The 25,136-nt window shown below is 41.7% G+C and overlaps 2 protein-coding genes across 4 annotated transcripts in view; one reads left to right on the plus strand and one right to left on the minus strand.

Annotated features, from left to right (window-relative positions):
• The window catches only part of INVS (inversin), a 114,900-nt gene extending 100,614 nt beyond the window's left edge, over positions 1 to 14,286 (minus strand). For all 3 annotated transcript variants that reach the window (XR_012088498.2, XM_073003905.2, XM_073003904.2), the window contains exons 1-2: positions 14,115 to 14,286; positions 6,849 to 6,962 (exon numbers count right to left, since the gene is read on the minus strand). Coding sequence is in view for 2 of the 3 variants with exons in the window: in XM_073003905.2 (XP_072860006.2) it covers positions 6,849 to 6,954 (106 nt within the window). In the remaining variant the exon portion in view is untranslated. The remainder of the gene's footprint in view (positions 1 to 6,848; positions 6,963 to 14,114) is intronic.
• A 56-nt stretch (positions 14,287 to 14,342) lies between these two features.
• The window catches only part of ERP44 (endoplasmic reticulum protein 44), a 56,024-nt gene continuing 45,230 nt past the window's right edge, over positions 14,343 to 25,136 (plus strand). Inside the window, exon 1 of the mRNA XM_020806763.3 lies at positions 14,343 to 14,705. Coding sequence (XP_020662422.3) covers positions 14,358 to 14,705 — 348 coding nt within the window. The 5' untranslated portion in view covers positions 14,343 to 14,357. The remainder of the gene's footprint in view (positions 14,706 to 25,136) is intronic.

A 25,136-nucleotide genomic window follows, 5' to 3' on the forward strand; every position in this document is an offset into this window, starting at 1 on the left:
GGCTCTGTCTCTTACATCAGTGATGCAACCATTTAGGACTATGGTTATTTCTTTGAGAATGTATTTATACTAATTGGGAACTACGAGTCATTACATTTTCTAGACCTTTTGGTTACATATAATGCATATAGTGTATTTGCAAGATGTAGATAATATGGAAAGATCTATGCACTATGAAAGGTCCAGAGCGCTTCATGACTTTTAGTTTTAACTCAATTTACTGGATGGCCCTAGCCAATTCACTGACTCTTAAGTCCTGTCCTCCATTATCAGAATTTGTCAGCAATAATATTGGCCTTGAAAATTGTTTTTAAAGATCACCATGGGAAGTGCTTTGAACCTTTAAGGAAAAGTTGAGAGTTATTATTAAATGTAAAACTTTTCCACCCCTGGACTAGAACTTGGCAAACAATTTTACCTTACTAGTAAGCTAACAAAATTCAAATAATTTCAAATGCCAATCATACTGAACATACAGTTACACAACATCTCACATTGTAAACCATTCTAGGACTTTATAAAAATTAGAAACATCATAAAAATACTTTAAATAAAATAATAAAGAACTGTCTTATACTTTTTCCAACAAACCCTTCATAGATTAACATTGTTGTTATGTGCCTTCAAGTTGGTTCCAATTTACAGCAACTCTAATAGGGTTTTCAAGGTTAGTGAGATATTTAAGAAATAGTTTTACCATAGATTAGTTTTTTATAGTAGTAATATTTATGAGTGAACTAAACACACCTTGGAAATCATATGTTAAGCTATCTGTACATCTGAACTGTTAATTAGTTGTGGGGCAAAATAAAAGAAACAAACAACAAACAATTATTCAGTGCACTTAAAATGGAGTGAAAGTATACCTTAAATTATTCTTGATGGAGAGTATTCATTATGGTGCTCATAGAAAATCTCTCTGCTCACCTGAAGAAAACAACATTTCTACCAACAACTGAGAAGCAGACTACATTTCTCATGTTTATAACTAAAGCAGTTTTCTTAGATTAGTAAACTAAGTAGGGCTGGGAAAATATTGTCCAACTTCTTGTTCTTCAGGAAACTATTTCTGCCATCAGAGAAAGACAGGTTACTTACCTGTAACCATGGTTCTTCAAGTGGACCTCTGTGAATTCACACAATTGGGTTTAGACTGCGCCTGCCCAATATTCTAGAGCTTTTTAAAAAAAGTAACAAAGTTGCCCCTACAGCGCATGCTCCGCCCGCCTCAGCCCTCAGCTCCATTTATCCGCCACCATAGCATGTGCTTAGTATAGACAGAATCAGTGACGGATAGTGGGGAGGTTGGGCGGGATGTGTGAATTAATAGAGGTCCCCTTGAAGAGCCATGGTTACAGGTAAGTAACCTGTCTTCTTCGTGGCCTCTGTGAATGCACACAATTGGGTAACTAGCAAGCTCACTTACCGGAAAGAGGGCCGTCACTCTAGAACGGAAGTCAAAACTGCTCTTCCAAACTTTGCCTCCTTCTTGGCCCAAAGTTCCAGCCTGTAGTGTGTCACAAAGGTGGACGCATTAGACCACGTAGCCGCTCTGCAGATATCTGGAACATCCACACCACACAGTAATGCTGTAGATGTTGCAATGGCTCTGGTGAATTGTCCTTTCAATCCTTCTGGAGGACTCTTACCATCCAATTTGTATGCCAGAGTAACAGTGGAGACAGGCCACCTAGAGATAGTTGATGAGGAAGGAGTTGAACCTTTACGTGAGCCCTGAAAACAGAAGAATAATCTTGGAGAGACACGAAAGTCCTTAGTTCGGGAAGAGTAATATGCCAAGGCTCTACGAACATCTAGCGAATGGAGCGGCCGTTTAATTTCCAAAGAAGGTTGAGGAAACAACGTTGGCAATCTCAGAGGTTGATTGAGATGAAAGTCGGTGACAACCTTAGGTAAAAATGAGACGTCAGGATAAAGAATGACTTTATCTTTAAAGAATTGCAGATAAGGAGCGTCAGATCGAAGAGCTGCCAATTCACTTGCCCTCCTAGCAGATGTAATAGCCACAAGGAATAGTCTTAAATGACAGTAGGCGGATGTCACAGGAGGCCATAGATTCAAAGGGATGGCGCATAAAAGCGCGCAACACGAGCTGAAGAGACCACTGAGGTACAGGAGGTTTGACTGGTGGTCGAATATTAGAAAGACCCTTTAGAAAGGACTTGAGAGTTGGGTGAGAAAATAGTCATGCTGAATCCAAATCTCGAGGCTGAAAGGAGATAATTGCCAAAATGCAGACCTTCAGAGTGGACAAGGCCAGACCTGCATCAAACAAATACCGTAAGTATGTGAGCAGGATTTGAAGTGAAATTGGTGAAGGCTGCAACCCTCTGGATTGAGCGAACTTCGTAAAGTTGTTCCATTTATATTTATAAAGGATGTTAGTGGATGGTTTTTCTCAGCTTGTCTAAGACCTATTGGATTAAGGGATGAGTCTCCATGCTGTCAGATGCAGTGACTGCAAGTCTGGATGGAGGATGTTGCCTGAGTTCTGGGTGAGCAGATGTGGGATGAGTGGCAGCCTGAGAACATCTGAAGCCATTGCTCTGAGAGTGGAAAATCATGACTGACGAGGCCACCATGGTGCAATGAAGATGGCATCTGTCCTCAGCTGTCGAGCTCTGACTAAGGTTCTCTGTATGAGCGGTATGGGAGGAAAAAGGTAGAGAAGATCCATCTCCCATCGAATCATGAAGGCATCTCCTAGTGAGCCCTCGCCTCTGCCCAAACGGTAGGCATACTTCCTGCTCCTTCTTGTTGTTCTTTGTTGCAAACATATCTATTTTGGGATATCCCCAACATTTGCAAAGCATTAGATAAATGCCTCTGTCCAATTCCCACTCATGGGACTGTATCGTTAGCCAGCTCAGTTTGTCTGCCAGCTCGTTGTTGTTCATTGAGACATGAAGAGAAACTGGGAAAACATGATGGTCATAGCGCCACTCCCACAGATGTATTGAGAGGTACAGGAGAGACATGGAACGTGTCCCTCCCTGTTTGCTGATGTAAATCACGGTCGTGGTGTTGTCAGTTATAACTTGAACACCCCAACCCTGTATCAGTGGGAGGAATGCGCGGAAAGCCTTTATGACCGCCAACATCTCTAGATAATTGATGTGGAGATGTTTGTTGTGTTCAGACCATAGAGCACGTATTTTGTGGGGTCTGCAGTGTGCTCACCAGCCCATGGGGCTGGAATCTGTAGTCAGCTGAACCGAGAGATGCAAAGGATGAAACGGGCAGCCGACTAGAAGGCATGGCAGAAACGTCCACCACCTCAGTTCATTTGCTAATTCTCAGGTGACATGTAGTCGTTTCCGTGGGCTGTCTTGTAGGGGGTTGAATAGAGCCAAGAACCACGCCTGAAGGGAGTGCATTTTCAGACTTGCGTGTGTTAAAGCACATCTGGTGGAGGCCATGAGGCCAAGCAGATGCTGAGTATGACGAGCTGAGATTATTGAGTGCAGATGAAATTTGCGAACTGCCTTGTGCAGCTTCAGGATGTGGTTTGGTGGGAGCAAAATGCACACCCTGATGGAGTCCAGTCTGGCTCCTATGTAGTCGACCACTTAGGATGGAATCAGGTGCGATTTCTTTTTGTTTACTGTGCGGCCGAGGTTCTCCAGGGTGTGAAGGATAAATTTGGTACCCTGAATGGTCTTTTGTCTGGATGGAGCTACCACTAGCCAGTCGTCTATGTATGGAAAGACTGTTATGCTGTGTAGACAAAGAAAGGCTACTACTGGAGCCATGCACTTTGTGAAAGTGCAAGGAGCTGTGGGCAGTCTGAAGGGAAGGGCACAAAATTGGTAGATGGCATCTTAAAAGGGGAAGCGGAGATATTTTCTGTGATGCTGATGAATTGAAATGTGGAAGTATGCGTCCTTTATATCTATAACCACAAACCAGTCTTTTTGTTTTAGGAGATGGACAATGGATTCTAATGTGACCATCCGAAAACATCATGGATGCACATAAGTGTTTAGGGTTCTGAAATCCAAAGTGGGCCTGATACCGCTGTCCTTTTTTGGTACAGCGAAGTAACGGGAGTAGAAACCATTTGGTATGTCCTGTGGTGGTACTTGCTGAATAGCATGTTTGTTGAGAAGAGTCAGAATCTCTTCTTCTAGAACAGGGTCTAAAGATGTAAGTTTGACATGTTCCAGAGGAGGAAAATCTATAAACTTGAGATGGTAGCCAAACTGAATGATATTTAAGACCCAAGTATCTTTTGTGATATGGGACCAGTTGTGAAAGAATGGAGCTAAGCGAGTGGTTTGTGAGAGTTCGAATAGCCTTGCGTTTGAGTCAAGGTACTACTTTGTTTTCTTGGCAGGTGGACAGTATGATTGACGTCTTTGTGAAGATGTTTGTGGTCTGAAGGTCATAGCAGAAGAAGACGCTTGAGAGGATCTACTCTGGTTCTGATTTTTTAAATATATTTTATTAGTTTTTCACTCTCTCTAAATTTAATTTGTGCTTGTCAAACATCGTGTTACATGCTCTGCTTACAGTTATTTGTTTTTTACATCTCAGTGTCTTCCCAATTGTCCCCCCCAATTCCAGACATCTTTCAAACATTCAAACCATTAATGTACGTATTTTAGTATATAATATTGACTGTTATCATGATATTACTTTCATAGTGTACAATATTCTCAAGATCTTCTAGTAACATACTTAATAAAAGTACAGTGGTGCCTCGCTTAACGAGTGCACCGTTTAACGAAAAATCCGTATAGCGATCCCTTTTTGGTGATGGCAGATGTCAATGTTTTAGAGGCTACATCTGCTGAGTGGCGGGAAGCCAGTCAATGATGTTTTGCAACCGTAAGGGCTTCCGCATAGGTGTTCAAGAAACCTTGTCTCGTGTCATCCGGTGCTGCTTCGAGGGCTGGAAGAATTCATGACCAAAGCTGCCTTTGGTATGCCCCCATGGCCACTTGGTAATTCACCACTCTGAGTAAGAAGGTGGTGAAGGAATATATATTTTGGCCCAATACATCCAACTTCTGTCCTTCTCTATTAGTAGCTGTTACATGGGCTTTTCCAGATGATTTAGATGAATTCAATTGAACAATTATGGAGTTTGGGACAGGGTGCTTAAGAAGAAAATTGGTGTCATCTCCATGTGTGCGGTAGAGATTTTCAGTTCTACAAGCTACTGGTGGAGATGTAGAAGGTTGGTTCCAGGACTCCTTAATGAGCTCCATTAAGGCTGAAATAAAAGATAGGCTCAATGGTGGAGACCTTTCCTGGTTGATATCTCCAAACACCAGGTCTTCTTTGGGGCATGGAGGCTGTTCCGTTTGGCGTTTTAAAGTCTTGGCCATCCTGGAAATCATTTTTAAATGTTGTAAGCCACCCAGAGACCTTTGGGTAGTGTGGGCGACATATAAGTTAAATAAATAAATAAATAAATAAATAAATAAATAAATAAATAAATAAATAAATAAATAAATAAATAAATAAATAAATAAATAAACAAACAAACAAACAAACAAACAAACAAACAAACAAACAAACAAATCCTCAGAAGGTGAGGATGGGTGTGGATCACCAGTGTCTGATTCAAGAGTTCTTCCTTCTACAGGGGCTTCACCTGAGGCTTCAGAGAATACTTCATCATCTTGGTCTGAAGTGGCAGATGAAAATACCTCCTCCTGGTCCGAAGGTGAAGGTAAGTGTGAAGACTTCCTTGATTTCATACTGTCATGTCCAGATGTTTGTTGCGTAGGTGGCAAAAGACCTTTTAACTGAGTAGCCTTCGACACCGATTGAGAAGTTTGGGCACGTTTAGAATTATCCTTAGTCATCTTGTGATGTTTAGAGGTTCGACGGGATCACTACATACAAAAGACCAGCTAATGACACCCATCAACGACAGGAACAGATAAACTCTTCTCCTTAGCACAACAATACACCCACAACAATACACACTAATCACCCATCTACAGAAAAAGACAAAAGCCTATCTCACAGCCATAAATACTGCACTCCCATAGCCAACTACACCAGAGCACAGAGTGCTGTCCTCTGAAGCTGCCGGCCACAGAGACCAGCGAAACGTTAGGAAGAACAACCTTCAGAACACGGCCAAAGAGTCCGAAAAACCCATAACAACTATTATATTAGACATCTCTGTTTCCCTCCCCAACTCAATTATGTTATGCTACATACTTGATGATGTGTTCTGGAGAAGGCTTGGTACACTTTCGCGGAATTTTTGTTTGCTCCTAACAAATGTATTAAGGTTTTTATTTCGTTTTCTGCTCAAGACCAAAAAGACTATCTGTTTTTGTGACTCATTAAGACAAAGGAAAATATGGGGTAATAATGAAAGTAGACTCACTAGTTTTTCCCCTTTTCTTTTATGGGATTCCTGCTTTACACAACCATTTTAAACAGCAACATTTACTTTCAAGATTCACATTTCTAACAAAAAGTTTACAACTACACTTCTGATTAACCAACTTTTGTTATATCTCCCTGTGATTCAGAAAATCAGTACATGCAATCAGAAATTAATTCTGCTGATTTTGATGGAACTCTCTCTGAGAACATATGGATATGTCCTGGGTATATGACTATGTGAACTCTCCCATAATAAGATACTAACATTCAAATTTTACCGATGCATTTGTAGGTGCAGTGATAAGGGAAACTGTATAAAACTATACTTATTTAACAAAATGGCCAAGCCATTATGAAAAAAAAACCTTATCTTACATGCCCTAATATTAATTAAAATTTACAAAAATCTCTAGGAAAACAAAATATAACAGATGGAAAGCAAAGGTAATAAATATAAAAAGAAAACATTTTACCTGCTATTTGCTTTAGAAGAGCATTCTTATGTCCATTGACAGCAGCAGCATGAACTTGAGATGCTAGTGAGGAACCACTGAACAGGCAGGTCTCATAAATATTCATAATCTGTTCTGAAAGTTCAGATTAATCCTGAATTAACATATTAGTAATAATAATAACAGAACTGTTCACACACAAAAAAGGGAAAATAATGCAGCTTTATTAGTGTGAATTCATGGCTAACTAGCAATTCTCTCAGATTCCCATTTTGGCCAGAATCCTATTAGTGTTTACTAATGGAAATATGTGTTTGGAGAAGTGTCTGCCACTTACTGGTCACATATATGGCTACACGACTGGGAACACAAACAGCAAGTGACAGGCACCTCTCTAAACAGCTACTGCTACTGTTGTAATTTATGTTCTATGGACAGTAAATACCAACAAGATTCTGGAACTTAAATTTTAGATGCTGTAACTTTGCACAGTGTAACCTGAATTGGGTGCCAGAAGCATGTAATTTAAAGTAAATAAAAGCTTCCTATCCCCCTCCTTTAAGGTTCTGAGGCTCCCTAGGGCTCACTTTTTGTTCTGAGGAAGGCTTTGGGAGCCTTGGGATGTAGGGGGAAAGCCTTAATAGTAATAAATCATCCCCAGATCACTGTCATAAGACACTGACCATTGAAATCCAGAACTTCCTATACAATTTTATACAATGAGAAGTCCAGTCCAAAGCAGAATCCAAAGAACAATCTTTACTCTACTCTAAGTAGTAACCGGATTCTGCTACTTGCCCAAGTTTCTCTAGACATAACATAGAGGTAATTTCAATTGCCCTATTGAAGATTTAAATCCAGCAGGAATCATTATATACAAACAGTCAATTTTGGAGTTGTGGGAGTAAAAATTGAATTATTGCTCTTTCTAACAAAACCCAGACTCAAAATGTGAAAGAACTGCAGATCGGAGAAATAATTTTGTGGTCCTAGGTAAAAAATGAAATGAAAAGATTTAAAGTCTCTGTCAAATAAACATATGAGATTGTAGATCAACATTAATAAAGATGCAGATTTCTGCTTGAAATTAACTAACTAACTAACTAACTAACTAACTATACAACCACATTAGTGCAAAGCACTATTCTGCTCAGTTTACAATGAAATAAACCATAAGCAAACATTAATAAATTAATTAAATAAAACAGATAAACAGAAAAATTAACTCAGACATAAGCAGGCGTAATGTTTCCATATAAGAAGGCAGGGCATGAAGAAAATAAAATAAAGCAAGGTTGCATTGAATGACTTCTCTGAAGAGCAACATCTTCAAACAATCAAGAAAAAAAAGGAAAATAAAAAAAGAAGAAACTCCAGAGAATTTAAGGATGTTAAAAAACACTCAGCCCTTTGGTCTAAGAGGATTGGAAGAAACACTGCAATTCACATCACCAGAAGTGGAATCTGAAACCTACACATCTGATTTGTGACTCCGACCTCCATTTTGAAATGTGGTTTAAACAGAGAAGCCTGACTGCACATGTCATGATTTTTGGAAATTTTATGTTTTTTCTGTACCATGTACAGCCCTCTGATGCCCAGTTTGATGAAAACCTGTATGGATTGAAAGCTAGCCTCTGTGTATGACTGTTCAGTGATGTAACAAAGTATCACCTGCCCTTGACCTGGACATTTTCTTGTTCTTTTTTTCCCCACCAGAAAGAATCTCATCACTGAGATAAATAAAATGAAACAATCATTTTATACACCCTACAGAAACTTTTAATACAAAATGAGCAAAATTTAGTGTGCAATCAGGCAGGAGGCAAAGAGACTGGGCTCATCTCTTCATGTATTTGCGGGTTCTTTGCCCTATACTTTGCTAACTAAAGGAATTAGAAAATTCCTAGAAACCTTCTAACCAAAAACTTCAACACTTAACTATATTTTTTCTACCTTTGTATGTTTTCCTGTTTGCCTTTGAGCATTCTAATCAAAGTTTAAATTTCCCTTTGATTTCTTGGATTTTCTGAAAGAGATCTAATTTTTCCTCTTTTGCAGTTCCCTTCTATTTCTTTGTACTGGCCATTATAATAGTTCTCTTTGTCTCCACATGATAGTCACTGTAGGATGCTGGCCTTACTACCATCACCTTTTAGTTTTGCTTCTTGCCTGTCCCAAACAATGTTAAGTATTCTTCTGTCATCCATCTAGGCATTTCTTTCCATTACAGAAATAGTCCTTTTTTCATTTTTTCCTCAGGTTTCAATCCAAAATTCCTCTGGTTCATGGTTAATGGAATATCTATTCTTCATGTGGATTTCAAATTCAATAGAAATATTATTTAAATTATATTTTGGCACTATACTTTTTCTGTAAGTGCCCTTCTACCCCATCACTTCTGCTGATATAACCATTAGTCTTGAAGACAGTGAATGCATCTTAGTCTATTATTTCATCTTGACCATTCTGCCTTTGGCGGCCCTGCTAGGAGTCCAACTCATAATGAAGTCCAACTTCTTGATCATGTTGCTTTCAGCCTACCTGAAACACTCAAACACCAAATTATGTTAAGGGGAGTATCCAGGTAAGTCTGTATCCTGCCATTCAAACAATAATGGAAGAATGAATTGCTTTTTATCTGTGACTTGCTTATACCTCCCCTTTGAGGAACTTCAATCTTCCTGCAGTGTTCCCCAACCTTTTTAACACTGCAGACCAGTTGGGGAAGGTGGGGCACTCCCAGTGTGCATGAGCAAAGGGGCAGGTGCTTGCTTGCGTGGGTGGGTGCGCACTCGCACACATGCGCAAAGAAATGGGGGTGCACACACACTCGTGTGCATTTGCAAATGGGTTGGGCGCTCATGCAAAGGGGCTGTGCAGGGTGGGTGGGAGATCTATTTATTATTATTTTTATTTATTTATTTTATTTATATCCCGCCTATCTTGTCGGTTAAGACCACTCTAAGCGACCACTCTGTCTCCACGGCCCAGTCCAAGCCAGGCCACAGACCAGTACCGGGCTGCGGACCAGGGGTTGGGGACCCCTGTTTTAGAAAGCCTTATGGTGCAGTGGTTAAACTGCTGTACTGCAGTCAAAAGCTGTTTACTCAGCCTTCCATCCTTCTGAGGTCAGTAAAATGAGTTCCTGGCTCACAGGGTGGGAGCAATGTGTAGCCTGCATACACAGGCTAACTGCCCAGAGAGTGCTCTAAGCACTATGGGGCAGTATATAAGCAGCACGCTTTGCTTTTGCTTTCATACCAAAGTACAGTCAATACAAAAATGGGCATCTGAAGACTACACCAAAAATGTAAAACTACTTCCCTCAGGATTATTTCCAAATATATTTTAAATCCCAAACTGGCACTTAGATCAGTGGTCACCAACCTTGGGCCTCCAGATGTTCTTGGACTACAACTCCCAGAAGCCCTCAGCACCACCTCTGCTAGCCAGGATTTCTGGGAGTTGAAGTCCAAGAACATCTGGAGGCCCAAGGTTGGGGACCACTGACTTAGATCACTAGCTGGACTATGCCATTTAGGAGGGTTTTTTGGGGGGGGATTAAAGCTACCTAAAGAGAAATTATAATATAGTTGCTGACATTTTCTATCAATTATGTTGCTTAACTGTTGTAAACTGTTATTTTGTTTCAATTGTATCCCCCCCATTGTTCTATTACAATTCTATGTTACTGAAATCACCACTGAGATCAAAGGTAAATAAATAAATGAGCAAATGTTAATTTCATTGTGACTATTCAAATTGCCTGTGCTAAGACAATTCTGTCCAGAACATGAAATGGCAGGTGTTGTTCCTTGGCCTGAGATAAGCAATGAGCTTAATCTGCTTAATATCTCTTATATACTGCTGTAAAAACACAGGAACAGGGCCAGAAAAAAAGAGAAATTAAGTGGCAATTCAGGATAAAAATTGAAAGGTTCCAACTATAGCCATTGTCACAGATTAACTGAGTGCTTAAATTTGTCTCCAAATGTGTAAATTACAAGGGTTAGTCTCTAATTAATAAAAACCAAATCCTAACCATTACAGTGGTGCCTCGACTTACGAATGTCCCTACTTACAACCATTTTGAGTTACGACCAGCTCTGGCTGCAAAATTTTGCTTCTACTTGCGACCAGAGCTTCCACTTATGAACAGAAAAAGGCAGGGAAAAAGGCAGGAAAATCAAATTTCTAACTGTAGGTGGCGACGAGGCTGCTTCTTTGTAGCTCTTTTGCCCCAGCAGTTAGAGAGTGTGCGTCGGGGGAGGCTTGGGACTGCCTCCTTCTGCTTCTGAGTGAGCATCTCTGTGTGTGTTTTGCAGGGAGGCTTCAGGCTGCCTGGTAACGTAAGGTGCTGTTTTCTGCTTTTTAAAAACTGTTCTGGGTGTTTTTGTAGCGTAGTTTTGAGCTGGGGGTTATGTTTCTGTGCTGTGATGGGTCTTGGGGGGGTTTGTTTGTTTTTTTCGGGTATCCCCCCCATTCCCGATGGGTCTTGGGGGGTTGGGGTTTTTTTTTTGCTTCCCGCCCTCATTTCTGATGGGTCTTGGGGGGTTTGGTTGCTTTTTGGGTTTCCCCCCCAATTTCCAATGGGTCCTGCATGGTTCCTTGCTTTTTCCTGTTTTCTTTGCATTTCTGACCTGCCCCCTTTGTTCTCTGTGCATTTCCTATCTACTCCGTTTGTTTTCTTTGCATTTCCAATGGGTCTTTCATGCTTGGTTGCTTTTCTCTCCCCTCCCCCACTTCGGCCAGAAGGGATTACAGTAATTGTGTTTCCAATGAGTCTTGTAGTGATTTGTTTTTTGTGATTTTTTTTCCTTTGGCTGGAACAGAATAATTGCATTTCAATGCAGTCCTATGGGAAATGGTATTTGGTGCTTTGACTTACGACCATTTTGAGTTGCAGTCGTGCCCCGCTTAACGATTGCCCCACATTACAACAAATCCGCTTTATGATGATGTTTTCGCGATCACAATTGCGATCGCAAAACGATGGTCTAAATGGGGGAATTTCGCTTAGCGATGATCAGTTCCCTGCTTCGGGAACCGATTTTCGCTTTACGACGATCAAAAACAGCTGATCGTTAGGTTTTCAAAATGGCCACCGGGAGCTTAAAATGGCTCCCCGCTGTGCTTAGGGACGGATTCCTCGCTATACAAGCACCAAAAATGGCCACCGTATGGAGGACCTTCGCTGGACGGTGAGTTTTTAACCCATCGGAACACATTGAACGTTTTTCAATGCGTTTTAAAGGGTTTTTAAATTTTGCTTTACGATGTTTTCGCTTAACAGCGATTTTCCTGGAACGGATTATCATTGTTAAGTGAGGCACCACTGTACGTCCATCTTCTGGAATGGATAATGGTCGTAAGTCGAGGCACCATGTATTACTCTTCGGCATCCCTTATAATCCAAGGCGATCATTTTTAAGGAATGAATAGCAATTATTTTAACAGAATTTTGAAGCAAATAGGATTGCTAACCTTAAAAGCTCAATACTGTTGAAGTAAATAGGATTGCTAATCTTAAAATTTCAAGGACTGTTGGTGATTGTCTCACTACAAGAGTTGTACCAAGCACTACCCATGAAAGAGATAGATGCTCAGATACATTTAACAGCAGCAAAATCTGTTATTTTATACACTGTTCATTCAGAGACAGTGCACTGCCTAATTTCAAACCATTAAAACCAAAAGCAGAAGTCAGTTTAGGAACCTGGTAATCTCTACTTTGACATTGTTCCACTTCGCATACATTCAGGAACCTACTTCTCTTCAAAGAACACCCTTTGAAGTAAATGGCTTCAGCAGAGGGCTTCATCTTCAGAAGAGAGGAAGGAAAAAATCCAAACTATTATACTATGGAACGTGGTTTATGTTTGATGTGATACATATGCTCAATCAAAGAACAAGCTATAACTTTCCCACTTACACAGGCAACTCTCCATGATATTGGGGGACATGTAGCAAATGCTAGATTTGGCTGTCAGGGACCTAGATCAAAATCTCTGTCAAATATTGAGGCTTAGTGAGCACATCTGGTGCAAGACATTTTAGTATCCAAAAGCAAAAAATTCAGGCAGGCCCCCACCTCACATGAGGGGTATCCCTGTTGCCCAGTAGGAAGGCGAAAATGTTTTCCTGGCTACATGCACATCACCAGATTGGCTAATGTTATGCTTAGCCTAACCAATCATCACATGCATGAACTGTTTTTCCTGTATTCTTTTTGATCCCTCAATCACCTGTAAATGCTCAGAATGAAACCTCCCAAGTGGTAGAAACATTTTATTTTCAAGTATTCAGCTAAGGTCAGCAAGCTTTCTCAACATTTTAAAAATGTTTTTATTTTCAAGCACTCATGTTATATCCCTGTCAGAAACAGGGATATAACATGAGTGCTTAAAAATAAAAACATGTTTAGAAACAGGGATATAACAACCTGGGTTATATTCAGCGGTTCAGTCTTTTGACAAGCTAAAGAGGCTCTCTCTTCCTACCTGACTGGAATAATAGAGTAACATTACTGAGCTTTAGGACGTAGACAAATAAAAGAGAAAGGACAGGCTAAGGCTGAACTGGCTGGAGTTTATCCATCCTTCCCCACATCCCCATCCATGATTAGGTCAAGGTGCCCCATGTTGGCAGAAGCATACTTCCAACCCAAGTTAATTAAAGTGATGCCGTGGCAACTGCCAGGAGGAGACGCTGCCAGCTCGTCCCCTCAAGAGGCAGTCGAAGTCACTCTAGTGCCAGAAGAAGCAAAGCACACGACGGGGCGCCCATCGTCCGAGTCATAAGCGCACTTTATTTAAAGCCGGCCAAAATATTTTTCGCAGATGCGCCGGAGATTCCCTCAGCACCTCTTCCTATCGTCGCAGGAAAGCTACCCTAACAAATCAGGTAACAAACTGCTGCTGCTTTTTTCGGGGCACCAAAAAACCTGCCCCGCATTGCGTGAACGCCTTCCCTAGGTCCCGGGGTGACACCCGTTTCCAAGGCACTGCGCATTGCAAAGGAGACTACGAAAGTCTGTGAGTGGAGCCGTAACATGGAAGTCGTGGGTCCACTGAAAAAGCAACACAGACAGACCCGCGGCACCTTCAGTTTCTAGAGCAAAGCCAGACTGAAGAGAGGAAGCCCCAAAACTCCCTGTCTCCAAAAGCAGCACTTCCTAAAGAAGCAGAGCTGAGTTGAGGAAAAGGGGGCGCCCCGCGTGCGTCTCTCCTGGCCGCCCTATTTCGACGCACGAAGCCCGCCCGCTTACCCTCCCGCGCTACTCACCAGTCTTCTCCTCCTCCTCCCCTCATAAATAGAAAGTTGGCCCCAAAAGAGGCCCCTCCCGGGTCGAGGACTTCTAACACTCCGGGCAATAACTTCCCGCCCCGATCCCCACCATTCGTAATGCATTATGGGAGGTTCACCACCGTGCCCGCCGCTACCATAGGAACTTCCTTGCATTTTTTTTCCAGGAACCACAGCCTAAAGGCGTCCTTTTTCACCAGTTCCGTAGGTTTGTTTCCGCCTATGGCCAGAGGGGGCGCTCATCCGACTACAAGCTCAGCGGCCGCTTTTAATAAAACTCCATTTCCCGGCATGCTTCGTGAGCGCTTTGAGAACCCGGAAGTGTGTTCAGGTCTGCGTGAGGGGGCGGGCGGTGCTGGTGCAAGTGAGGTCGGCCTCCTCCTGTCTGTGGAACTCGGCCGCCGCCGTGCAATTTCTTCGGGAGGCCGGGGGGGGGAGAGAGAGGAGATTGGCAATTGCCCGCCCGCCCCCCTCACTCTTCCCTCCGTAGCAGCGGCCGGCTGTGTGACCATGAGAGCCGCCGCCGCCATCTTCTCAGAGTCCGGCTTCTGCCGCCTCCTCCTCTTTTTGGTGAGTTGCGGGAGAGTAGAGAGAGGGCTGGTTGTCATACCGGTCTACGACTGAGGAGGGCACGGAGGAAACGGGGCCGGGGGAGGGAGAGAGAGAGAGCTTTAGACACGGCGTCGTTATCATAAGCTTTGCCCTGCAGACCCCTTCCCCCTCCGCCCGCCAGCCCCTTTCCCCCTCCGCCCGCCAGCCCCTTTCCTCTACGAGAAAGCCGGCTCTGCCAAAGCCCGGTCGGGTGTGGCGGCCGCCGCCGTGCTGGTGTGGCTCGGTCTGATAGGCTGCGAGCTTCTCGGACCCGGAATTGGTAGCCGGTCGCTGGGCGGGCTTCGGCCGGCCCCTGAAAACCGCTGGGGACCAAGAAGCAGGCCCTTTATGGAGACCCTCCCTTCCCACTCTGCGCCTCTCGCCAGGCCGTTGCCCCCCCATAGGAGTAAGAGAAGGGACCCGTGTTTGTGCTTCCCCCGAGGGTGCCTGACTTTACGAGGGGTGTGTGTGTGTCGTGTCTTGCCCCTCACTGTTCTGGGGTGCCTCAGCATGCAGAAATACTTGCCCTCCTAGTCGGTCCTCTTTGACGCCTTCAAAGAGATAACACTTAGATGTGCATGATGTTCAGAAGGTAAAATACCATCATTTCTCTTTGCAACCCTGCGGATTAAGCCCACCTCTGCATCTGTTGTTAAAGGTAAAGGTTCCCCTTGACAATTTTTGTCCAGTCGTGTCTGACTCTAGGGGGCGGTGCTCATCCCCGTTTCCAAGCCATAGAGCCAGCGTTTTGTCCAAAGACACTGTTCCGTGGTCACATGGCCAGTGCGATTTAGATACGGAACGCTGTTACCTTCCCACCGAGGTGGTCCCTATTTATCTACTTGTATTTGCATGTTTTCGAACCACTAGGTTGGCGGGAGCTGGGACAAACGACAGGCGCTCACCCCGTTGCGTGGATTCGATCTTACGACTGCTGGTCTTCTGACCCTGCAGCACAGGCTTCTGTGGTTTAGCCCGCAGCACCACCACATCTGTAGAGTGGTCACTAAATGTGGCATTCCACTTCATAGTTGTATAGGAAAGTGGCCCCAGGGTGATAGAGTGAGAGAATTAAAACAAAGTATGGCTTTTCAAATATTTAATAGATAGCAAATGTTGTGTGTGTGTTTGGGTGTTCTGGAATGACTGCTTTTGACTGCTGTTAATTTGAAAGCTAATGCTGGTATAGCCACTCCTTCTCTTCTCTGAAAGGGGCGCAAGAGACTTGATGAAGTATAGGAAAATGTCAAGGTATGAGACTTGTCACATCACTAGGACACGTGCACACAGGTAGATTTTCATGACATTCTCATTCCCGTGTTTTGTCTAACCTTTACAACTTGTCTCTGGCTTGATTCTTTGTTCTGTATCTTTGTCTTTAAGTCCATCTGAACCTGGATTGTAAGCAAACAGAATTCTGTGTTAGTTACTGTGAAGGATGCTGGGCCAACACAGAGGATCCACTGACCGCTAGCCACACTTCCCTTACTTAACCTGGTTTGAATACTTGCCAGGTAGATTCAGTGGGAAAAGCTTCCTGTAAGCCCCTTCTCTCAACATCTTGGAGCCAACTTGCTCCTTTGCTGCTCCAGAAAGAAACAAAAAACATTCATGTTGTGGCCCATGGATCCAAACCAACCTTGCAAAGTATTCAGAACTTTGAAGTGCAATACATTTTTTTTATTATTCCCAATCCCTTGTTCTGTCAGAGCTTTTAGAAGAATGATGTGAAGCCATTTCCATGATGAAAGCAAAACAAAACTCATTCAGAGAGTAATGCAATTAAGAGTCAGACCCGCAGGAAATAGCTATATCTGGTTCTACCATGGTTCCAGTGCACACGCAGAGTTCAGCAGAATAACAAGCTTTGATTACATGTTGAAATATGAAGCAAGCTAAGCATAAGCTGCTCAAAGCTGCTTAAGTGAACCATTCTTCTGTCTCTCCTTATATCCCATACCCTCTTTGAATGGGTCGGCGTTTTCAACCAGTCAGTGTTTTTTCTCAAATTGGCCAGTTAGTAACTTCTGCAAGAGTAACTCATCAGATGCCATTAATTTAGGTACTATATGAATCCAAGAAGACTTGGCATCTCATAACACTCCTTACACTTCCAAGGTTACTGATAACACATTTGCACCCACCAAGTCAAATTTTCCTCCTCCCACCCAACTGGGTTCAGCTTTTCAGAGACTTCAGGGAAGGAACTAACCCTTTCCTTGCTAGTTTCTTCACAGTTACTTCCAGTGAAAAATCTTCTCTTAAAGAGGTTGCATAGAACTGGAATACCTTGAACTTGCTTAGTGCTTAAAGAAATGGAATAGATGGTTTGTCCAACCTCTGGATACCAAACATTTCAAATAAGAAAGAACATTAGATAGTGGCCTTAAAGGTGATTTTTCTCATTGGCAGTATATTGACCTGTTTTGATCTATGGAAGTTTTAGTTGCTTATAACAGAAGCTTTTAAAAGCTTTCTAGTGGTTCTCTAAAGCATTCCTGCTCTAAAGCACATGTATGTTCAGACCCATTAGTTTAAATATTACTTATTTTCAGGCAAAGTGTACTTGTTATAACCTATAGAATGAAAGAGTTTTATAGTGATGTATAGTAGATCAATATAGCTCAGTGTTTCCCAACTTTTTTTGAGTCATAGCCCCCTTTTATAATATTCAAGTAATCTGTGATCCTTCCCCACGTTTGCATAATAAGGTATTTTAATGGAGTAAAAAACACACATTAAAAATAGATTTTTTTCAGAATATAATTCCAATCTAATATATTAATATTAATGTAATGCTGCATTATGGGGGACTGTAAATCTACCTCTGTCAGATAAAATTTGAGAAAGAAAAAACAATGTCAATATATTTGACCTTAATTTACTTTTTTGGGTGTGGAGATGACCCTCCCTCCCTTCATATCTCCTCCTCCCAAAAAAGCCCCCTCAGTGAAGAGCCCCTCTTAAGCCCAAATAAACATCTCTCCTACATCCCCCTGCCCCCTCGCTGGTTCTCTTCTTTCACTCTTTTGCTCTTCTTGCCTTCCTCCTTTATGACTCAGGCTCGGCTAAGAGATATCTCCCTGCCCCGGTCCCCTCTCCCTTCACTGCACTGCCATCGACATACCCAGAAGAATGGAAGACTCAGGTGGAATGAAAGGTGCCACTGCAATGACAGCAAAAAATTTCAACCCTGCTGCCATCTTGGGTGTTAGCATTCCCAGCATGCACTGTATGCTCACCTTATTCAGGCCTCTTTGAGCAAGGCTAACACTCAGGTTTAAAGGGTGACATCAGTTTTCTAAAAGTGAACGCAGAGGAGCAGAAAAACATGAGTAGCTCATTTGGATGGGATAGGAATTATGTGCATGCATAAAAGGAAAATCCACCCAAAGGGGTTCAGAAAGAACTCTAGGTTTCCTAAAATTCTGGTTAAAGGCAACATGTGAGTATAGCTTCAACCTATTACTATTTGTTGTAATAAAGTCATGTCTTCATCACTTTTAGGATGAAAAATTGGAATTCAGTTGCTATAGAGTGATAGGTTTTAATGTATAATGTCCCTTACAGCAAGCTTCTGATTACTAAAAGCTTTTTTTAAACTTCCTTTGAGTGCAAAGGCTATTTGTAGAATCAATGTGAGAGTGTTTGAGTTTTGCCATGGAAAGGCCAAGAGAGGACATTGTAAGAATGTTTCACTTGCTGCTACTTATAGTGGAAGAATAGCAGGTAGCTTATCAAATGTCACTTTTTAGCTAGATGGTAACAGTATCAAATTGGACTAGTAAATCTTTGCAGTTGGGACAATATAAGATGGGAGAAGATTCATTTGTAAAAAAGACGTTATAACCTTCTTTGGAGCTTTTTTAGACATTTTTATGTACACTGTGGAGTTTTTCCATTTTGACAGAACCTAATGATCCAGAAGTCCTACAAAGACAGAAGTACTGGGTCTTGTGGTCCCTGGCTCTCATTTTGGATAATAGTTCCTGTGTCTGTTACACAAATGTAAGAATTAGGTTTCAGATCAGGGGAGGGGAATGATTATATAAATTAATCTTTTGGTAACAAGGGTAAGCACTGCAGGTATAAAAACAAAAATAAAAATCAGAGGTAAATCTATTTTTCTTTTGTTGTTGTTTAGTTGTTAAGTCGTGTCCAACACTTCGTGACCCCATGGACCAGAGCACGCCAGGCCCTCTTGTCTTCCACTGCCTCCCAGAGTACAGTCAAATTCATGTTGGTAGCTTCAATGACACTGTCCAACCATCTCATCCTCTGTCATCCCCTTCTCCTCTTGCCTTCACACTTTCCCAACATCAGGGTCTTCTCTTTTCATGAGATGGCCAAAGTACTGGAGCCTCAGCTTCAGGATCTGTCCTTCCAGTGAGCACTCAGGGTTGATTTCCTTCAGAATGGATAGGTTTGTTCTTTTCACAGTCCAGGGGACTTTGAAGACTCTCTTCCAACACCACAGTTCGAAAGCATCAATTCTTCGGCGGTCAGCCTTCTTTATGGTCCTGCTCTCACTTCCATACATTACTACTGGAAAAACCATAGCTTTGACTATGCAGACCTTTGTTGGCAAGGTGACGTCTCTGCTTTTTAAGATGCTGTCTAGGTTTGTTGTCTAAGATGCGCCTCATGGTGCAGTGGTTAAACTGCTGTACTGCAGCCAAAACTGTGCTCACGACCTGGGGTTCAATCCCAGGTAGCCGGCTCAAGGTTGACTCAGCCTTCTATCCTTCCGAGGCTGGTAAATGAGTACCCAGCTTGCTGGGGGGGGGGGCAATGTGTAGCCTGCATAATTAACTTGTAAACCACCCAGAGAGTGCTTGAAGCACTATGGGGCGGTATATAAGCAGCATGCTTTGCTTTGCTTTTTTGTCATCGCTTTCCTCCCTAGAAGCAGGCGTCTTTTAATTTTGTGGCTGCTGTCACCATCTGTAGTGATCATGGAACCCAAGAATGTAAACTCTGTCACTGCCTCCATATCTTCTTCCCCTTCTATTTGCCAGGATGTAATGGGGCCAGTGGCCATGATCTTAGTTTTTTTTATGTTGAGCTTGAGACCATTTTTGGCGCTCTCCTCTTTCACCCTCATTAAGAGCTTCTTTAATTCCTCCTCACTTTCTGCAATCAGAGTGGTATCGTTTGCATATCTGAGGTTGTTGATATTTCTTTCGACAATCTGAATTCCGGCTTGGGATTCCTCCAGTCCAGCCTTTCTCATGCACCCATTTAGTGGGGCTAAATTCAGGTTGTTGGCCATCTGCATTAAGCATAGACCTGCATAATTACTACCTAGATCCTTAGACTTTCTTAGGAATAGATGTCGAGAGGGGATACAGTCTGTGGGGGATCATATGAAATTGAGCATAGATAATCTCATCATTTTCTCCGGTCCTAGTGTTAAAATCCCCTAGCACCATTAAAGAAACTGTTGGATATAATAAAACCAAGCTATCAATATATTCTTTTAGTTTTGCCCAGTGGTCTTTGGACTGGGTATGAGCTGGCTGCGGGGGGACATAAACATTGATAAGCAACAAGGGCTGTGTAGTAAAATTCAAAATGGCCACCAGTGCTAGTTTACAGCTGGGCTGGAGGTTTACAACTGATATCTGCAGCTTCGTTGAAATGATGGCCATGCCACCTTTTCCACCGGGAGCTGCTTTAAGGGTGTGAGTTGCAAAACCATCTAATATTAGTTCCCTTTGGGACCACATCTCTTGTAGTACTAAAATGTCAAAATTAAAGACATACTCTATAAAGGCAGTATCCTCAACTTTGGCTTGCCACGCTGCAATACAATATTTTTACAGTAGACTTCATGTTATGAATTATTCCAAGTTCATGGGTTAAGTGCTGTGGAGTCTCCTTATCTACCACACATTGGAGTTGACTCCTGACCGTGTGCTACGTTATGCACTACCTGGTTGTATAATCCGGCTTCATCTGTAGCATTTATATCCATGGCGGTTAAAGGAAGTACCTGTGAAGAGCTATCAACCCTGTGTCAAATCATTTTGTTCTGAACATAATTCCCAGCACTAAATTGGTACTTCCAGGCCTCATTTAAATTTGGGACTGCTTCAAAGTTTTGTTGATTTATGCTCATCTAATTGGCAGTGGATCTCCTCCTCATCTCATTGTTTCCTCTAAATCTTCTCCTTTTATTTCTTGTATACCTGCCTCTGTTCCCTATGAGGACAGGAATAGAGATGCCCACAATGGAGTCAGAATTCAGAGGCCATTGGCTAACAGGTTGTTCTTTGGAGCTCTTGGTGTATGGGCTCTGAGTGTGCCAGCCAAAAGGGACAGGGTCAGCAGACGTTTGGTGTATGTCGTCCTGGGGTATATACTTCAGCTGGTTGATGTTTCCATCTTGCTGTCTTGTGTTGTTCTTTCCTTCCAGTGCTGTGCTGTTGATTCTCTGATCCTTTTTTGGTCACTTATCATTTGGATGTAAATTATTGATGTCCCACTTCTTTGGGCTGGTCATGGTAGAGTCTAATAATCTGAATAGGGGATTGAATTTCAGGCCCTTGGCTTTCTTGTCTGTATGTTTATGATCCGCTTTGAACCTTACCGTCTTGCACTTGGTTTTCCTTTCCTCTGTTATTCCGGCGGGTAAAGTCACCCTGGGGAGACTAGTCACCTTTTTACCAACTGAAGGTCCCTTCACTCTGTGAGCATCAAGTCCTCTTATTAGGGGCCCTGTGTTGACCGACAAGGCCTGATTTGAGGGGTCAGTTTTAGTGCTGACAGCTTTGGGGGCAATGGAGCTCTTCCTGTATGAAGGTGTCAGTTTTCTGGAAGCTGTAGTCTTTTTTTCTTTAAAAGGAATATCGATAAATCAGTAGTAGCAGCCACCACTGCCACAGAAGTACAGTGGTGCCTTGACTTATGAACGTAATCCATCCCAGAAGATGTTTGTAAGTTGAAAAGTTCATAAGTCGAGTCAGCATTTCCCATAGGAATGCACTGAAAACTGATTAATCTATTCCAACTGGTTTTTTTTTATGTAGAGGCACCAGTTGTAAGTTGAAGCATTTGTTCCCATAGGTAAATGCGTCCTCTACCACTAGGGGGAGAATTTTTAAAACCTTAGATGACTTAAGGGCAGAAAAGGAGAGAGGGAACAAACATCTTTTAAATAGAACACTTTTAAAACCAAGCAGCTTTAAACCAAACCAAGCACCTTTAAAACCAATTTTTACATTTTAAAGTTACAGTACCAGACAGTCCAAAGTCCATTTCCCGCTTTCCCTGTGGTTTTTTTGTTCGTAAATTGAAGCTCTGTTCTCAAGTCAAAGCAAAATTTTGGTTGGTTATCCAAGAACAAAATTGTTTTTTAGTCTGATAAATATTTAGAAATAAATCTGTCTCAGTTTCTTAGAAAGGCTTTTACCAGACTCAGATTCGAACTGCTGGACTCCATGACCAAACATGGTCACTTCCTTCAATCGCCTTACCACGAAATAATTTGTATCTGTGGTGCCCCCGCTACTGAAGATATTACACATATTTTATTTGATTGTGAGCTATATTTCACTGCTAGGCAAAACTATTTATCCGTTCTGTTGGGGAAAATAACTGAAAACTCTTTTGAGGACTTTGATTTCTTGGCAAAAGCTTCCAGAATTCCTGGTGAATTCTTGAGGCTGAAATCCAAGCAGTCTAGAAGCCCTATGCCTAGAATCCAGCAGCAATTCACTGCTGCTAAGCTTTATACCATTTGAATTGCATAAGTGTACATTATAGAAATCTGATCATATATTTTTAACCACCAAATAGTGCAAAGGGACTTTTTCAATTTTTTAGAAAAAACTTTAGTAAGCAATTTTTCAAACAACAAAGCATTTGTAGCAACCAATATAATATACATTATACTATATAGTATACATAACAAATACATTAAAAACACTCCAAAATAACAAAAACTTGAATAAATAAAATAGCCTCTTTGGATACATCACATTTACTGTGCACAGCATTTGGACTTCTGGCACATCTGAGTAACGGCCCTGAACTCTACTGAGACTGCCCATTCTTGCAGATTACAAATATGAGTGTTGTGTATATCCAGAGATTAAAATACAGGATTCTGCTGATGAAGTGTTGCTGTTAAAATGGCTGTGCTAGCTTGACTATAGGAACTACAACAGAATCAAGCTGAGATACCTCTCAAACATTGATGCTTTTTGGTATGTTCTTAAGACAAATAGGAAATTGGCCATGAGAAAGAGAATCACAAACATTTTGTAGAATGTTTTGACCTTGATCAGAGTGGCTATGTAAGTCAAGTGAGCCCGTTCTTCTGGCACGTGAGCCATAGGTCGCTGCTCCCCTCCCGTGCAGCCAAACCTCATGAGGCGGCTGTAGCTGGGATTTCCCCTTCCACCACCACTTCTGGGTCCTCCAGATCCGTCACCATGATTCCCCCTTAAACCACCACTTCCGGTTCCGGATCCTCTGGGTTCGTCGGCATGATTCCCCTTCAAACTGCCACTTCCGGTTCTGGTCTTCCGGGTCCTATTCTGGGTCCACTGTCCCCTCCCCCCATTTTGGGCATGCGAGCCCAAAAAGTTTTGCCACCACTGCACTAGGATATGATCTTTTATCTTTTTTGGGATAGTAATTCCCAGAATTTTCCTGGAATGTTAGCGCACAAACCCTAATCAGCATTCCTGTAAATTTTGTCCCTGTAGAGAAGGGTTTGGGGATTTTTTTACCTGCACCATCAGTTTACTGTTACTGATTTAAGAAAGAAAGAAACTGTCTCAGTACTTTCTGGGAACTGTAGCTTCACTACCCATTAAACTTTATAAAGGGCACTTTTTAAAGAATTATGATTCCCTGGTCTTTCTTTCTTTCTTTCCTCTCCCTCTCTCTCTTTTTCAAACAAATCAACAACAGGACCCAAGGAAGTAAGAGTCAAGGAAGCCAATGGTGCAGATGAAAAATCCCCAAAATCCTTCTCTAGAGGAGAGAAACTTATAGGTGTGTTGATTGGGGTTTGTGGGCTACAATTCCCAGAATTCCTAGAGCTGCAGAATTGCAGTCCACAAACATGAAAGAACGAGCCCCTAAGATACACACAATCCTTGCCATTAAATAATTGAAGCCCTAAGATACCCTGGCATTCAGTGGTTGAACCTCTTCATAGCCTAATTCTATGTTCTGCTTCCCGGTTTTGCTACAGAATTGTGGAACTTTAAAAACAAGTTTTAGAGTGTGTGCATATTAAGGTAAGGTTGTGTAAAGCATATATTTAATTTCTGAAGTGCCTTTTGAAATTATCATTTTAACTACTGATGAAAGATTTTTAGTTACTGTGATATCCTGAAATAATCGTAGGAATTTTGTCTTGGTGTAGAGATAAATACTTTTTTTATCTAGTAGAGAAAGAATAATATTGGATGGCAGACCACTGGCAGGACATCATTTTATGACTGCTCATTTATGGATGGTTTCAACATTTATATATATATAAAAAATTAAAGTAACTTTCCATGCTGTGTCATCTGTAGTCAGTGTACTGAATACAAAAGTCTAGTTATATTGTCAGGTCAAAAAGCTTCCCCAAGAGCCCTATAAACCTATAGGAAAAATCAGAAACATATGTTTAACACAGCTGGTATTTATCCCTGAAAGTGTTAACTTCAATATGAAAACGATAATCATTTGCAATCATATAAAAGTTCATCTGGGCATCAAGGTATAAGTCCTTTCATTGTTGGAATAATACCAGGCTGCATCAGCTTGTCTGTTTCTACAAGATTTATTTATCTACATTGCTTCTATGTTCCATATACACAAAATGAAATTTCAGATGTTAAAAACATGTAACTTTGAGAAGGTACAAGAACATTTCAGTTATGCAAAAATTAATATTAGAGCTATGAAAAACTGTAGGCACAAATACTTAAACAGAAATCGATTCTTGCAATTTCTGAAAAGCTGCAGATATGATTGTCATTAAAATTCTTACAATTATTGAAAGTTGCAAACAAAAGTACATTCAAAAGTATAACTCAAATTGTAGGTAGAGCTTAAATCAAGTTAAAATCGTATTTCAAAGTTGCAGGAACATACATTTTAAAAATGCAGGTGCTTCTGGCTTTTAAAAGGTGCAATCAAAAAGCAGAGAATACATCTCTGAAATATTACAGTGGTGCCTCGCTTGACGATGTTAATTCGTTCCGGCGAAATCGCTATAGAGTGAAAACGTCAAACGAAATTTAAAAAACCATTGAAATGCATTAAAACCGGTTAATGCGTTCTACTGGGAGAAATACCTAATCGTCCAGCGAAGATCCTCCATATGGTGGCCATTTTTGGGTGCCTGTCTTGCGAAAAATGCCTCCTAAAAACAGCGGGGAGCCATTTTGAGCAGCTGGCGGC

The sequence above is a fragment of the Pogona vitticeps genome, chromosome 6 (assembly GCF_051106095.1).
Source record: "Pogona vitticeps strain Pit_001003342236 chromosome 6, PviZW2.1, whole genome shotgun sequence".
In the NCBI taxonomy this organism is placed as follows: Eukaryota; Metazoa; Chordata; class Lepidosauria; order Squamata; family Agamidae; genus Pogona; species Pogona vitticeps.